This window comes from Narcine bancroftii, chromosome 5 (assembly GCF_036971445.1).
Source record: "Narcine bancroftii isolate sNarBan1 chromosome 5, sNarBan1.hap1, whole genome shotgun sequence".
In the NCBI taxonomy this organism is placed as follows: domain Eukaryota; kingdom Metazoa; phylum Chordata; class Chondrichthyes; order Torpediniformes; family Narcinidae; genus Narcine; species Narcine bancroftii.
Window position 1 is genome coordinate 226,524,935 of NC_091473.1, and position 17,665 is coordinate 226,542,599.

At 42.3% G+C, this 17,665-nt stretch overlaps 1 protein-coding gene across 1 annotated transcript in view; it reads left to right on the top strand.

Annotated features, from left to right (window-relative positions):
• Positions 1-1,460: 1,460 nt before the first annotated feature.
• Positions 1,461-17,665, top strand: part of LOC138765540 (synaptotagmin-6-like) — a 100,944-nt gene continuing 84,739 nt past the window's right edge. The window contains exons 1-3 of the mRNA XM_069942571.1: positions 1,461-1,473; positions 1,882-2,227; positions 16,450-17,008. Of these exons, the coding sequence (XP_069798672.1) occupies positions 1,461-1,473; positions 1,882-2,227; positions 16,450-17,008 (918 nt within the window). The remainder of the gene's footprint in view (positions 1,474-1,881; positions 2,228-16,449; positions 17,009-17,665) is intronic.

The following is a 17,665-nucleotide window of genomic DNA, read 5'->3' on the forward strand; positions in this document are numbered from 1 at the left end:
TCAGGCCAGTGATGACAGTCACTAGCTCCCAAACAGAAATCACCAACTGGAGAGACGTAAACAACAAAAGGAAGTGTGGAGGAGACGGCCATTTCCATCACAGCCAGCTGGAGGTGATGGCGTGACAGTCAACCATGTCATCTGCCAGTTCATGGATCAGGTGTAGTCAGTTCTCAGCAATGAAGGAGGGATTCTTGAGTGAGCGGCATAATTCACATGCAGAGACAAGCTGAGAGACAAGCAGGGGCTCAACACCACAGCAACACAGGTGTCCCCAAAAGAGTAAAATGCTTTGTGTCTCTCCAGTAAGGCTAATTTTGAAATGGTGTGTCCATGAATTGAGCCTTAACACAGAGAAATAAGAAAACATAATGATTTTTACTTAAAATATTGATTTGCTTATTTTTATGTTTTGATGCAATGAAAATGGGGAACTTAACATCTTGTTTCTGAATGGAAACTCTGCAACCCATTGATCTGGGTTTACATCCTCTTAGAAAATGTGAATTATGAAGGCCATAATGAGGTTCGATAGAGAGAAATCTGTCCCATGAGTTTATGTTTATTTGTCACTAAATAGTGAGAACAGTGAGAAAAGTGCTCCTGTGAGCAGACTAATCGCCAACATTCTTACAGCAATGTAAATTGCATAATTAATGAGTTCTGCGTTACCATGAAAGATCAATTAATACGAAGCAGTGTTATGGGGTTCATTCAAAAGGCTGAAGGCAACAGGGAGGAGATTGTCTTTGTCCTTGTTGGTATGTGTTTTCACTCTGATGGGAAGAGGGAGAGGTGGTGTGTTAGGTCCTTCGTTATGTTGGCCACCTTTCCTAAGCAGGGGGAGATATTCCTGGCGTCTAAGGAGGAGAAAGAAGGAAGTTCAGGTTATGAGCAGAGCAGCTCCTGCCCCCTGACTGTGATGCATCCAGCAAGTTGCTTTCGATTGTGCATCTGTGGATGTTATTGAGGGATGGGGGGAGGGGGAAGGGGGGGAAACATGCCAAATATTCTTGTTCTTCCAAGAAAGTAAAGACATTGATGAGCTTTCCTGACCATGTTTGTCCCAGGTCAGGTAGTTGGAGATATTTATTCCTGAGAACTTGAAGCTATCTACTCTTTCGACTTCAATACCATTAATGTGGAGAGGGATGTTGACCCTGGTCCAGAAGTGACCAGAGTGCAGATATTTAAGATGAAAGAGGAGATATGGCATGGTTAGAGTGGCATTTAGCATAACACTATAACACTGCAACCGTGTCTGCCTGTCCCGCATTGGACTTGTCAGCCACCAACGAGCCTGCAGCTGACGTGGACATTTACCCCCTCCATAAATCTTCGTCCGCGAAGCCAAGCCAAAGAAGAAGAAAAAGATAACACCACCAGATTCGAATCTGTTGCTGTCTGTAAGTTTGTCCATTCTCCCTGTGAGTGCTCTGGTTTCCTCCTCCCTTCCAGAAATGTATGAGGATTGTAGGTTAATTAGTGTATTGGGGAGGCATACATTCATGGGCCGGAAGGGCCTGTTATGATGCTTCATGTCTAAATTTAGAGGTGGTTTGAAGAAGGAAAGTTGAGAGAATCATCCAGAGGGTAGTTGAAATCTGGAATACGTTGGCTGGGGAGGCAGAGAGTCTCACAATTGAATAGTTGGACAAATACCTGAAGTGCCATAATGTAGCAGGCACGAGATAAATCCTGGAAACTGCTATTGGTGGTTACTTGATAACCAGCACAATCTCAGTAGGCGACCTTAAGACTATTTTTCAGAGGTGATTGAAAAGTAAACCATATATTGCTCATGGGTCTTTCCTCTTTATTTCTCACCCCTTTGTCTGTCGCACCTCCCTGTCTCCCATGCTTCCCCCATTCTGCTTGCAGATATCTCTGTCAGCTTGCTTGCAGTGATACTTATTCTCTGCGGACTGGCCCTGGCGGTGGTCTTTCTCGTTGTGTTCTGGAAACTCTGCTGGGTGCCCTGGAAGACCAAAGTCCTCTTTCACACCTCCGTTCCAGGAGACACGGTCAACATTACTGCCACCGACCACAGCAAGGAAATGGCAGACAAAACGAAAGAGTCACCATCCATGAGCATCCTGGAGGCAGCCATGAAGATCAGCCACACGTCGCCCGACATTCCAGCGGATGTCCAGATGTCAATGAAGGATCACATCCTGCGCCACACCCGGATACAGAGACAGACGACAGAGCCAGCCTCATCGTCCAGGTCAGTTCTTCACTTTTAGTCCATGATGTAGATGATACACACAATTTATTGTCAGTTTAATCAGCATTCCAGTTTAAAAGGGATGTCAAATCTTTGGGTGAAGTGCTTATTATCCTTCCTCGGCTGAGACTGATGCCAATCAAGTGACTTGATCGACATGATGGCCCTAAGCTGGGCCTTCATAGATGTTGACACCCAGTAATTTAACATTTGTTACCCTCTCCCCTGCTGACCCCTCGATTAGGACTGGTTTGTATTCTCCTGGTTCCCCCTTTCCTGAAGTCTAAAATCAATTCTTTAATTTTGTTGACAGAGAGTCAACTAGCTCAACTCAACTAGCTAACCTATATCGCTCCTGTACGCTTCCTCATTACTATCTGTGACTTTTCCGTCAACTGTGGTGTCATTGGCAAATTTGCTGATGGCATTTGAATTGTTGAGCAGCAGTTCTCAACCTTTTACTTTCTATCCACATACCACCTTAAGCCATCTCTTACTAATCACAGAGCACCTATGAGCCCAGTGAATACTTAAAGGGGTAGGTGAGTGGAAAGAAAAAGGCTGAGAACCACTGGAGTAGAGAGTGTAAACCAGTGGGCTATGCGCTTATCCTTAAGGTGTGCTTGTGTTGATGGTCAGTGAGGAGGAGATATTGTTACTGATCCGCATTGACTGTGGTCTTCCCATGAGGAAGTCAAGGATGCAGTTTTACATGGAGGTAGAGAGACCCAGGCTTTGAAGCTTACTGACTAGTACTGAGGGGGTGAAAGCTGAGCCATAATTATCTATGACTTCAAATCGAAGGCTTGTTTTGGGAAGGGACATCTGAAATAAAAACACAATGCTGGAGAAACTCAGCAGGTCAAGAAGTGTCCTTTATATCGGAAAGATGAAGATACATAACCAATGTTTAGGGTATACACAAAATGTATACAGGTGTTTGAATAAAATGCTGGGGCACAGGCTGACAGACAAAAGGTAATACATGGATAAGGGAGAGAGGGCACAACAGTAAATGGTGAGGGGAGGGGGAAATAACTGTGAATGAAGAGGTAAGGGGTTGGAGAACTGGAGAAAAAGGAGACAGAGGTGGGGAGGCTTTTTCCTTTAAGAAAGGGGGAGATACAAACGAGATGACTTGAGTTGAGAGTTAGGGGACAAAAGTTTAGAGGAAACAGGAGGGGAGGACTTCTTTACTCAGAGACTGGTGGGTGGGAGGGACGAGCTTCTAGATGAAGTGGCAGAGGCAGGCGTGATATGAGCACTTAAGGAGAAGTTAGATATACATATGGACGAGAAAGGAATAGAGGGTTTTGGGTTGAGTGTCGGTCACTGGGGATAGTTGGGAGAAAGTGTTCAGCATAGACTAGAAGGACCTAATTGGCTTGTTTCTATGATGTAATTGTTATATAGCTATCTATGGGATAGGGAAGAGATGGAGAATGGTCTAGCAGAAAATGGAGAAGTCACTGTTAAATGCCATCCATTTGGAGAGTACAAGATAATATTAGGAATACAATGCTGGAGAAACTCAGCTGGAGAAATGGGATGTGGAGTGGAGTGACTTTCACTTTTACCAAAAAAAAGCTTCTTCAGAAATGTCATGGGAGGTTCCAGTTTTAACCTGGCGCTCCTGATTAATATCCATGTCAGGTGTCCACAGGATGTCCTAGATACCTTTTGGGTTGAACTCAGAAAAATGTCCAGGGAGCAACCATCACTGGGTTCCCACCGTGCAGGATTGTAAATGGCACAAGATGAGTCCCTGGGGCTCACACATCCCCACACCTCAGTGCCTCTAACCCCATATGCCACTGATCTTCCAGCATTCCCTGTTCCTAACCACTGTTCTCCCTCCCAGCCCATCCATCTCTGTGATCTCCTACCTGACATCCTAGAACACATCCTGATCCTTCTATCACGTGCCAGCCAACGGTGGTGATGAAGGTAACGACCTTTGCCTTTGCACAGTTCTCAACCTATCTGATCGCCTCACCTCTGCTGGCCATCTCCAGACCCATCCCATCACCTGATGCTATTTTTTGTGGGACAGTGACCTCAGCCCCCACACCACCTCCTACTGCCTTGGGTGTGATCAAAATGTACAGTGGAGACTGGCTCAGCACATCACAACTTTAAGCTTTGCCCTGCACTAGAACCTGCAGGGCCTATGGGAGGGGTCATGGGTTAAGGATGAAAGTTGAAATGTTAAGGGAAACATTAGGGGGGGGGGACTTCTCTCAGAGGGTAGTGAGAGTGTGAAACAAGCTGCCAGTGAAAGTGCATTTTATTTGGATAAGTACATAAGAACATAAGAAAGAGGACCAGGAAGAGGCCACCTGGCCTGTTAAGTCTTCTCCATCATTCACTGAGATCATGGCTGATCTGATGATAGGCTTATTTCCACCTACCTGCCTTTTTCTCATATCCATTAATTCCTTTACTATGTAAAACTCTATCCAACTTTGTCATAAAAATACTTACAGAGGTTGTCTCCTCTGCTTCAATGGGGAGTGAATTCCATAGATTCACCACCCTCTGGGAAAAGCAGTTCCTCCTCATCTCCATCCTAAATCTGCTACCCTATGTCCTCTAGTTCTGATCTCCCCTACCAATGGAAACAATTTACCTACCTCTATCTTATCTATGCCTTTCATAATTTTTAATATATTTCTATAAGATCTCCTCTTATTCTTCTAAATTCCAATGAGCACAGTCCCAAACGATTCAATCTCTTAATGGATGGGAAGGGTATGGAGAGTCATGGTCTGGGTGCAGGTCGATGGGACCAGGTGGGCTAAATATTCATTGTGCTTCTTATAGATTTTACAGTACAGTACCAGGCCCTTCTGGCCCCAAGCCCATGCTGCCCAAATACAGATATACCCCGTTTTATGAATACTCGCTTGACAAAAAAAATCACTTTTACAAAGAAACTTGTGTTCGCTTTTACGAAAATAGCCTCCAATAATGGTAACTGGATCTTCATTTTATGCCATTACGGTTTATAAAAGGTTTCCAAGGAATGGTCTAGTTTCATAATGCGGGGTATACCTGTATCCCAATTAACCAACAACCCCGATACATTTTGAAGGGTGGGAAATTGGATCACTTGGAGAAAACCCAGGCTGACATGGGAAGAATGTACAAACTCCTTAAAGATAGTGCCAGTTGTTCATAGAGCTCATATGTCTAAAGATAAACTCCATCGCTTTTATTCTCAAATCGATCCTATATGTGATAAATGTCCATTGGAAATAGCTTCCCTTACACATATGTTTTGGTCCTGTCCCTCTTTACAGAATTATTGGAAGGAAATTTTTTCCATTATATCTACTGTTTTGAATATTGATTTACAACCACATCCCATTACTGCAATTTTTGGATTACCTATGATAGATTTGACTTATTTATCTCTTCCTGCGGATCGTATGATTGCTTTTCTTACACTAATGGCTAGAAGATCTATACTATTGAATTGGAAAGAGGTTAATCCTCCCACTGTTTTCCAATGGTTTACCCAAACTATACTATGTTTAAATTTAGAGAAAATTAGAAACTCTGTCTATGAATCCCCTTCTAAGTTTGAGTTAACCTGGTGACCATTTATTCAATATTTTCATTTGTGGTGAGTTGATCTGGCTCTGTTTTCTTTCTATAATTATGTATGATAATTGGGCTGTAAGATGAGATCGGAGTGATCGGCGTGGTTTAGCTATATCTGTAGGTTTTTTTTTAAAGTTTTTTTTTAAGTTTTTTTTAATTCAGATTTGTTTTTTCTTCTTTTTTGGGTTTTTTTTTCTCTTTTTTCATATATTGTTATTAATTATATCTTTTTTTTTAGAGATAGTTCACACCCTAAACTGATCTAAAATTTTTTATGATATATTTTTATTCTGTAATATTATTGTTTAATATCTCTGTATTAATTCATTACTAACTATGTATTCTTTATATCTCTTTGAACTGTATGTGTTTATAAATTATAATAATAATAAAAAGATTGAAAAAGAAAAAGAAAAGATAGTGCCGAATTCGTGTCCGGGACTCTGGGACTGTAAGAGTGTTGCACTCACTGCTACGCTGACCAATTAAAATTAGTCTGAACTAGATGGGCCAAAAAACCTGTTTCTATGCTGTAATGTTTTATGGCTAAAGGGCTTGTCCTGTTTCTCATTCTCCAATGCATCATTTGGCATGAGCTGGAGTTTCTGGGCCATTGGATCCATTGATGATGTTCATTCTCAACTTCCCTGTGAGGGGAAGATCTAGGGCAAGCGGTGACACAATTCTTTTTTTATTAAAGCAGGCTTAGTTTCATTTAATGCACTAATATTTTCAAAAAACCCATTGGATTTCAAGTATTACTCCCTCGATTATTGTGTGGGGGAGGGGGGGTTTACATAAGTTCTGAAGTTATGTAGAAGATTAGTTATTTAATAACAAGATGTAGGAATTAAAATGTAAGATAAATGTATAAGATGTATCAGATAGGATGTAGAAGATGCACAAGATGTATATGTATAAGAAAAGATGTAAGATTAGGATGACATGGTTGGCGTTAGGTTTATTTATTGGTTTATTTATTCAAAGATGAAAAATAAAGGCCGAGAACAAAAGAGATTTCAAATTTTTCCAATTTTCTGTGGACAAACAAATTGGGTTTTTTTTTGTTAAACTCTGGCAGTATCTTTCCTTTGGGACACTTAGACTTTGGAGACAAGCATCCATGTTTTTATTTTAACTTTCTAAAGAATAAGATTGGAATTTCTTACATCTTCCACCGCAACCACATTTTTTAAAAAAAGATATTGTCCAGACTATTCACTCAAAAACGAGCCAGGATCAACTGCATCAACACTGCCATCTCTGGGCACATCGTCAAATAGCAGACAGTAGGTCATAGAGACAGGGGCAGATTCATATGGAAACACTTATTGGCCTGACAAACTCATTTACATAAACCCAATTTATTTTAAATTCTTCCAACATTAATCTCTGTGGTGGTACACCACCGGCCTACTGCAGGAGGCAACCTGCAGGAGTGTAAGGGGACAGGACAACACCTGGCCGGGTGTCAACCAGTCGGCCTGAATGGATCAAGCCCCACCCGGACGGGTGTCAATCACCCTCCGGGATATAAGCCTGCAACGGCCTCCCGAGGCCTCACTCAGAGTTGCTGCAGCCACAGCCAGCCTGGCTCTGTGGAAATCTTTGTGGATTAAAGCCTGTTGTACAGTCTTTACTTTTGTGTGTGTCTGATTCTGGCTAACAGCGCACCACAATTTAATCCACAAAATTTTCCTATGGCTGCCATGGAAAAACTCCTGTGTGCAGGGAGCCTCAAAGTCAACTCACACCTCTCGGAAGCCCAGACACGCTTCGAGATCTGGCAGCATGCGGTCGAGGCAATCGTCGAGGTACATGAGGGCAGCATCCTGGACTCAGATAGGAAGAGGTTGGTCCTACTCCAGTCTAAACTGGGTTCCCATGCCTTCCAGGCAACCAAAGGTGGCACCACATACAAGAGAGCAATGGACACTCTCAAGAATTTGTACAAGCCCCCCATGAATGCGGTCTGTGCAAGGTACCTCCTCAACACCCGAGCCCAGCAACCTGGGGAAGCGGCTGAGTCTTACCTGGGACACTTGCGAGAGTTGACCCAACCGTGTCTGGCTGAACCCGGGGTAGGTGTAGAGGAGGTCAAGAGGCTGATCTGGGATGCCTTCATCCAAGGCCTACACTCAAGGGCCATCCGGCAAAAGCTGCTGGAAGACAACATCTATGCCCTAAACAAAACTGTGGAAGTGGTCCAAACTCTGGAAGCAGCAGCCCTGGACATCAAAGCCTTCAATTCCAGGTTCCCCCAGGCTCCCTCATGGCCCTCTCACACTGCAGCTGCAGCTCCAGACCGAGCTGGGGAGGAGAATGTTGCTGTGGCAGGCGCCCGGTGCCCCTGTAAGTACTGTGAGTCCTGGTGTGGGTCAGATCGACGATCGTGCCAAAATTGCCCAGCTAGGAACCAGTATTGTTCTCGATGCGGCAAGAAAGGCTACTTTCCAAAAGTGTGCCTCTCATAACTTGCTGGCAGCTCAGCGGCCCACTATGACCTCCCCTCCTCCCCCGCAGACCACCCCACCCACACATGCCATTGTCCCCGCGACGACTTCCGCCTTCCCTGACTTCGACCATGCAACATCCAGCCCCGCCAGCAACTGTCGCAGTGTGTGCCCCAAGCTCCTTCACCAGTTCCCGCCCTCGGCAGCGCCGCTTGCCGAGAACTGCAGCAACGTCACTTCCGGCTGACGTTATGTCACTGCCGCCGGCCGTAGTGACGTCACTTTTCCCCGGCGCAATGGACACGGCTGGGGATGGAGGCCAGCCACACAGCGGGCCCCCACGTGCCGCCAGCACCACAATCTTTTGTTCAGTTACACATTAGGTACAACTTGCAGTGGCCAATTAACCTGTCAACCTGCTTGTCTTTGCGAAGTTTGATGAAATCGGAGCACCCAGAGGAAATCCATGTTATCGCAGGGAGATGGAGCAAAGTCCAAACAGACAGTATCAGGGATCAGAATTGAACCTGGTTCTCTTGCACTGTGAGGCAGTGCCTCTACTAGCTGTGCCACTGTGTATCCTGAAATGTCCAGTGTTTGGAGGTTTTAGAAGGACTTCCCCACTGAGAAATAGTTCTAAAACAATGATCATTTTTGAGCGTGGATCAATGCACCAGAGGAAACGTAAAGGGGTTCCTTTATAATACATAATACTATATTTAGAATGTATTTATACATGAAATTCTTCAACTTTGTCTACCGTAAGGAAGACAGAGAGTCACCACTTTGTCCAGCGCCCCTCACAGAAATGAGGCCGCAGGGAAGAACGAACTCGCAACTCCTGGTTTACAAGATCACTGAGCTACCAGATCCTACTGAACATGATGCCATATTGATCTAAATCGCTGCTGCACGTGTTCCCTGCATAATCATGTGTCGGTTCAGAAGCCCCTTTAATGGTCAATGTTTTGGGTCGAAACCTTTCGTTAATACCACCCAGAACATTCACCTTTCAATTTCTAGGCCTGACGCTGCTGGACCTGCTGAGTTTCTCCAGCAGGTAGTTTTTTTTAAAACATAACACATCAATCACTTGTCACTGCAGCTGTGAAATGAAAAGAAAAGGAACGATCCTTGCCACACATCCATGCTGTGTTCTGCAAACATAAAACAGCCCAAACAGAGTTGTTCCAGCTTTCTGATCTGCAGGCACAATATCTTCCGGCTGGGGCGTTTGGTTTGATGTGACCTCAGACAGGTTTTCTGCAGGAAGATCCTGTGTCTCTCTTCATTCGGTGGTCCTTTTAAGTTGTCATTTAAGTTATCAGTTATTTTGCGGATGCCAAAACCAGTTCCTTATGATCTGTACAAATGGAAGTAAAATGCAGAAAATTGCCTTAACTTTAAAAATCTCATGCTGAGATTTCAGGTACCATATACCTTTATGTAAGAACATGAGCGTGTGAGCTGCAGGCTCTTTATTTTGGGTTGCACTCAATGCTGAATTTGAATAAGAGGGATGTCGCAACAGGACAGAACAACATCTCTTGCATTCCGTTCCCTCTGATACACCAAGATAGCCTTCAAGTTTGTTTTTATCCCTCTTGTTTGGATGTAGCATTAATTGGCTCGTGTAAATTATTCCTTAGCACGTTTTGTTTTAATTTTAACGATGCAACACTCAGGCTGTCATGGAGAAAAGAGAGATTGGAGAGGGCATAGAAAGAGCCTGAGATTCTCTGAGAGGGTCAGTGAATGAGATAGCTGCCAGGAAGGCGAACTGACCTGCAGAATATCATCAAATCACTGGGGATGTCAATGCGAACTCTGCAGCTCTATAAAGTCGACTCTCCAAAGCTGACGCTTTTGGGCATAAACACACACACACACACACACACACCTTTATATAACCTGTACTGCATATATGTATACCCAACTTTACGAAAGTAGAGCATTCCTATGATAACTTTCGTAAGCCAAATAACTGTAAAGCATAGACCCATTCAGTACAATTGGAAGCTATTTTCATGAAAGTGAAAAGCCATTCAAATCCTTTCATAAAAGCGAACTCAAGTTTCTTTGTAAAAGTGAATTTTCTTAAAGCAAGTATTCATAAAATGGGGTATACCTGATTTTGGGCGACACAGGTTTGAGCCAGAAGGACCTGTTACCATACTGTGTGTTTCATTTTTTTTTAAATCAAGTATTACTCCGTCAACTAGTGCAGCAAGTAAGTCATAAGTTATGAATATATGTAGAACTCCGAGGTTAGAGGATTAGTATGGGGGGGGGGGGGGGGGGGGCGTTTCCTTTTCCTTTTATCCTTTTTTTTCTCCTTTATCTTTTTCAATTTCTTTTTTTCCATTTCCCTTTTTTCACTACACGTAGAAGAGATTGCTTTATTTAGTTATCTTATCATAAATTTATTCCACGAATAGAATGTGAACCAAAGTTCTGCCAAATGAACTTCTTTTATACATGGTTACTGCATATATTGTATTGTATAATCTGCTTAAGATTCATATTCTGTACTAAGATTGACGATTATTTTTTGTTCAGTAGATGACATATTTCTTTTTCAAATTAATAATAATATATTAAAAAGAGAAAATCCATTCAAATCCTTTTAAAGTGAACGCGTTACTTCATAAAAATGTATTTTCGTTCAGTGAGTATTTGTAAAATGGCGTATACCTGTGTATTTTACACACACACACACACACACACACACACACACACACACACACACACACACACACACACACACACACACACACACACACACACACACAAGTCCCCCCTTATCCACACAAGATATGTTCCAAGACCCCCCCCAGTAGATATCTGGAATCACAGATAGTACTGAACCATATATGTACTATGCTTTTTTTTTCTCCCTATACATACCCACCTATACCAAAATTTAATTTATAAATTGGGCATAATAACTAATAATAAAATAGAGCAATTATAACTATATTAAAGAAAGGGGTTACTTGAGCACGTGTACTGTGATACCACAACAGTCGATCTGAATACTACCTGAATATGATCTGTAATGTATTTTCAGACTGCGGGAAACTGAAACCACGGAAAGATAAAGGAGGACCACTGTGTGTGTGTGTGTGTGTGTGTGTGTGTGTGTGTGTGTGTGTGTTTGTGTGTGTGTGTGTGTGTATATACATATATATATATATAGAAAGGTGAGAAACCAGTGGTCAACATCCATGTTGGTTCCAATTATTTAGATAAAAAAAGGAGATAGGGTCCTGCAAAGAGAATTTAGGGAGTGAGATTAAAAAGTTGAAGCCCTGGAATGTTATAACCTCAGGATTAAGCCCAGTGCCAATAGTTAATGAATATAGGAACAGGTAGATATTTGGAATAAGCTGTCAGAGGAGGTTATGGAGGCAGATACAATGACAATCTTTAAAAGGCACTTCAACATGTACAGGGATAGAAAAGGAATAGAGGAATATCAGCCTAATGCAGGCAAATGGAATTCACCTAAATCGGCAATGTGGTCGGCATAGAAGAGATGGGCTGAAAGGCCTACTATGCTATACAATTCTGTGATTACATAAAATTCCTCTTCAGTGGAAGGGAAAATGCCTGAACTAAGGTCATTCTACAATTTTCATCATGACCAAATCCAGATGAATTAATTAAACTAAGCACTACAGTGAGCACCTGGCATATGATCATGAGTATGGGTTCAGTGAAGTTTGTCCATTTTGTCACTTTTAAAACAAATCAGAATGAATTTCTCTCCTGTAGATTTTGGTCTGTATGGGCAAAGCTTCAGATTGGCTTTCAATTATACAAGGAACTCTGCCGATGATGAGGTCCAGTGCAATGCACCAAAGTGGTGGAGAAACTCAACACGTCATGCCTCAGGCCCAAAATGTTTATGGCCTTTTACTTCCTGCGGATGCTGTATGACCTGTTGAGTTTCTCCAGCACATTTCCGTATTGGCCCACGTCCTGATTACCATTGCGTCGGGAACTCTCTGACAGCAAAACAAAGCACTTTGTGCTGTTAACTGGTGGACAGAGGTAAAATTACATTTTTTTAAATAAAGTTTTAAATATTTACAAAAATGAAATATAAGCCCTTGGGCACACATTCCAAGGGCCTCCTTATCGCAGAGTGTGTTACAACATAGAGTGAAACACGAAAGTCTGCAGATGCTGTGATTGCAGTAAAAACACAGAAATGCTGGAGGATCTCAGCAGGTCTCACAGCCTCCAAAGGAGGTAAAGATATATAACCAACGTTTCTGGCCTGATCCCTTCTTCTAGGTATGGAAAGTGTGTCTAAATAAACATTCTTTCCACTTCCTCACCCCATCCATGACCATCTGACAGATAAAGGAACAAAGTAGGCCATTCGGCCCATTGAGTCTGCTCAATATGAGATAAACTATTCTCACATCTAGTTCCAAATTCCGGCCTTCTCCCTTGATATCCAGATTAATTAGATACCTATCAATCTCCTTCTTGAACTTCCCCCAATGATCGGACCTCCACAACTGTATGTGGCAACTAATTCCACAGATCCACAACCCTCTAGCTAAAGAAATTTCTCCTCATCTCTGTTTTAAATGAGTACCTTCTAATTCTAAGACTATGCCCTCTTGTCATGGATTTACCCACCAAGGGAAACATCTTATTCACATCTACTCCGTCCAATCCTTTCAGCATTCCAAATGTTTCTATGAGATCCCCTCTCATTCTTCTATACTCCAATGAATACAGTCCAAGAGCTGTTAGTCCTTGCATTCCAGGAATCATCCTGGTAAATCTTCTCTGTACTCTCTCCAACATCATTACATCCCTTCTAAGATAAGGGGCCCAAATCTGCACGCAGTCCTCCAAATAAGCTCTCATCAGTGCCCCATAGCGCCTCATCAACACCTCTTTATTCTTATATGCTATTCCTCTTGAGATTAATGCCAATGTAGCATTCATTTTCTTTACTGCCTTTAGCTTATTATTGCCGAGTGCCTCTCTCTCATCCCAGAGTCCAGATTTTGACTTTATTTCTTGTCCTAGCCCAGATCAAATCTGCTTTGACCAGGAATCTTCTGTTCTCTTCCCTCTGGTTCCTCTATCCAATGGAGGATTTCATGATGGAACATTGAAAACCTATTGGCCCTCACTCTTGCTGACAACTTCGATTGACATAAACCAACCTCATGAAAAGTGAATCTGTGCCATTTATTAAAGTCTTCCCTTCCTCTTTTGGTTGTTAAAGACTTTGCAAAGGTACTTCAAGATCTTAGTCCACGCTTATCAGAGAAACATACAGCCCAGAAACAGACCCTTTCAGCCTACCTAATCCATGTCATACACATCAAGTCTCTCTGCTTCACTTCCTTTCCTATTCAAACACCTTTCAAACATTGTATTTGTATCTGTTTCTACCACCTCCTCTGGCAGATCTCTCATTATATTTCACCACCCTTTGTATGAAAAAATTATCTCTTGGATCTCCATGACATCATCCCTCTCATCTTAATCCAGTTCCCTCTAGTTCTAGACTCCTCTGCCGTCCTATTTAGTACACAAAAGTGCTGGACACAATCAGTAAATTTCTCCAACAATTTAGCCTATTGCACTGGACCCCAGCAACTGCAGATTTTCTTGTTTACCAACTATCCTATTTATGCCCCTCCTACCATCATGAGCCTCTATAAAATGACCCCTCACCTTCCTGCTTTCCAGTGAGAATAAATCCAGCCTATCCAATCTCTCCTTCTACCTATAGCCTTCCAATCCATGCAGTCTTCTGAGAATCACTTCTGCTCTCTCCCTCTCTCTCTCTCTCTCTTTCTCTCTCTCTCTCTCTCTCAGACTATTCTGTTTTATAAGTGCCCAGTACGCAAATGTTCCGGAGAAACTCGGCAGGTCATACAGCATCCATAGGAAGTGAAGGGTAACTAATGTCTCGGGCACCATCCTAATGTGTGGTGGAAGTTGTTTCACCATTATGTTTCAGAAAGGAAGTTGAGAGGTGATGGGAACAATCGAAGAGTAGTTGGACTAACTGACACTTTCAAAAGACGAGCAATGGTCTGAATGTTGACCTTGTGGCATAATTATATGATTATATTACACATTTTGTTTTTGGCTTTCCTTCTGTAAAATTCTTGATGTGTTGGCCTTCGCAATCCCATAGCAACTTCCAACATTATTCTAGGTGATGTACTTGGAGATCTTTTCAATCAGGTCAAATGACAGGAGAATTGAGAGGGGGTGTTATCAAGAGTGACAATTCTGTTTTAACCAATGCTCCATCCACTGCCCATTCATCTAACACCCACCAGTGGTTGGGATGCTGCTACGGCTACAACACATGTTGATGTAAAACTTCCTGAACTTGGAAGTAACTAATTACGCATGCAGAAATTTAAAATGCTTCAATGTGGCAAGGTGCCATGTACATCTAAAAGTGTTTATGATTGACCAGGTTTGTTTTCTTCTGCAGTGTTCTTGGAATGAATTATTCATGAATGCAGGAGAGGAATTGGCATGACCTGCTGCACATCTCTATAGAGGCTACACAGTTCAGTTATTTAATGACATCCCTCTGATTACATTTTGTGGAATATTATTGAGCATTCTTCCAATAGATTCAAGGAATCAAAAGCACTTCTGCAGGTTAATTTAACAACAATAATGTGTTCATGGAGTAAGATTAATGCCCTGAAAATTTCAAAATGTTACACAGAGACATACATTGAAAATTTGACTTTGAGCCATCAAGTGAAAGACATTTGATCAAAACTTTGATCAACAAGTTAAGTGTAAAGGACTGCCTTGAAGAAAAGAGTAATCTGGAGAAGCTGAATGGTTCAGGAAAGGAGGGCCGAATTGAAACACAGCTGACAATAAGAACAGGTGTTTCCCAGAGACATAAGTGTTAGAATCTGGGGTTACTTGATCAGACTGTGCAATTAATGGAAATAGGTGGTCGGTAGTCAGAGCAGACTCGATGGGCTGAAGTACATATTTCCGTTCTATATCTCTCTGTGATTCTATGACCAGACTTAGGCGGGCACAGGGATTTTGTAAGGGAGGTAGAATTGATTATTGGAACACGGATAACGAGAGGAAAAATCATGGAGGAGGCTGAAAATGAGGATGTGAATTTAAAATTTAAAGTATTTCCAGATAAGTATCCCATGCAAACAACCCCTGAATTCCGAGATTAGTGAAGCCCACTATCGATAACCGATGTTGTGACAGTAACATTGAGCAGTTGCGGGGATGTTTTGTTGGGTTTGGCCTGTTCTCTAATGGCAGTTGACAAATCAAATGTGCCACCACAAGGATATTGCCATTCACTTTAGATATCAGCAGTAACTAAACGGTGGAGTCTTTACCTTGGAGTTACTGGTTTGTGAGGTTAAATCTGGTTCCAGAGAGTGGCACCCTGCAGTGAACTGGGAGAGAGCTGTATTGATGACTGGCCTCGCCTCCTGGCTCCACCCCCATTTACCCATATATAAACCTGGTTTACCGCCTAAACCCAGGACCCATCTGAAGCCTACTAGTGAACCCTGCCTGTTGTTGAAAGCTAATAAAAGCTTTTGTTCTCCCCCCAGCTGTGTGAGCTTTTATCTATGCTACACAAGACAGACCCTCCAATGCAAAGCCGAGGAAAGAGCTCCGACTTAGAGATGCTGGGTTCAAAATTTGTTCTCAATCATGTTATACCACTCGCCCAAAATGTGGTTCCATTGCAAAACAAGTCAAAATTGGGAGTCCACGCACGTCCTTTGTTTTCTTAGGTGTTTAGTGCATGCCAAGAAGGAGAAATCCATTCCCTGCTGCTTTTTTTTCTGTCTCTCAGATGAGATATTATTCTATTCATTATCTATGGCTGCATCATTAAGAAAACCCAGAAATTTTCCCCAAATTCTTGGCCAATATTTTTCCATGAACAAAAATCAGTAAAAAATCTATTATTTTTACATTGACCTCTTCATTGCAATTTATGGGGTTTCTCTATGCTAGTCTTTGTTGCTAAATTTCTGAGAAGGCGATGGTGACTTTAATTCAAAATTGCTCCATTTCTTGAAGAGTCCTTGAGCTCGTGTAAAGATTGATACAAGTGTGATTCCACTGAGTGATTTCTTTTTGATTTATTTGCTCCAGGCACAGCTCTTTCAAGAGGCACTTACCAAGACAGCTGCATGTGTCGAGTGTTGACTTCAGCACGGACTCCCTTCCCTACAAGGAACAAGCCACAAGTATTGGACGCATCAAGCCTGAGCTCTACAAGCAGAAATCCATGGACTCTGAAGATACAATGAAGGAAGCTGGGAAAACCTGCGGGAAAATCAACTTCACGCTAAAATACGACTATGAGAATGAAATGCTGATTGTGACAATCCTCAAGGCTTTTGACCTTCCGGCGAAGGACTTTTGCGGAAGCTCGGACCCTTACGTCAAAATCTACCTGCTACCTGACCGGAAAAGGAAGTTCCAGACACGAGTACACAGAAAGACCCTCAATCCTACCTTTGATGAAAGTTTCCAGTTTCCTGTGTCATATGATGAACTAACCAGCAGAAAACTGCACTTGAGCGTGTATGACTTTGACAGGTTCTCTAGACATGACATGATTGGGGAGGTGATTCTAGAGAACCTGTTTGAGGCTTCGGATCTCTCCAGGGATACCTCGATTTGGAAGGATATTCAGTATGCCACAACCGTGAGTCTTGCTTTCTACACTGTATACAGAAATAGTGTCCGAACACGATTTATCTTGAAAATGTAGTACCTTAATACATAAAACATTTGTGCAGTGCTTGGCGTTGGAGATAAAGGTAGAAGTGACAAACCGATAGCTCATTTTATGGCCATCCTGACTTTATTTGCCATTGCGAACATCTTGAATTATGATCAAGATTATGAGAGACATAGATAGGGTGGACAGCCAGCACTTTTTTTCCAGGGAAAACAGTAGCATATACCAGATGGCATCTGTATAACGTGAGGGGAGGGAAGTTTAGGGGAGACAGAAGGGGTACATTTTTTTTACACAGAGAGTAGGGGGACTGGAATGCGTTGCCAAGGGTTTTGGGGGAAGTTGGCATAATAGGGACATTTAAAAGACTCTTAGACAATCACAAAAAAAATAGTGTGTTATGGGTATGAGGTATGGAAGGTTTAGATCAGTGGTTCTCAAACCTTTTCTTTCCACTTACATACCACTATAAGTAATCCCGATGCCATCAGTGCTCTGTGATGAGTAAGGGATTGCTTAAGGTGGTATGTGAGTGGGAAGGGAAAGTTCAGAATCACTGCTCTAGACCAATTTTTACTGAAATATTTTGCTTGAGAAAAATTGTCATTGGCCCATTTCTTT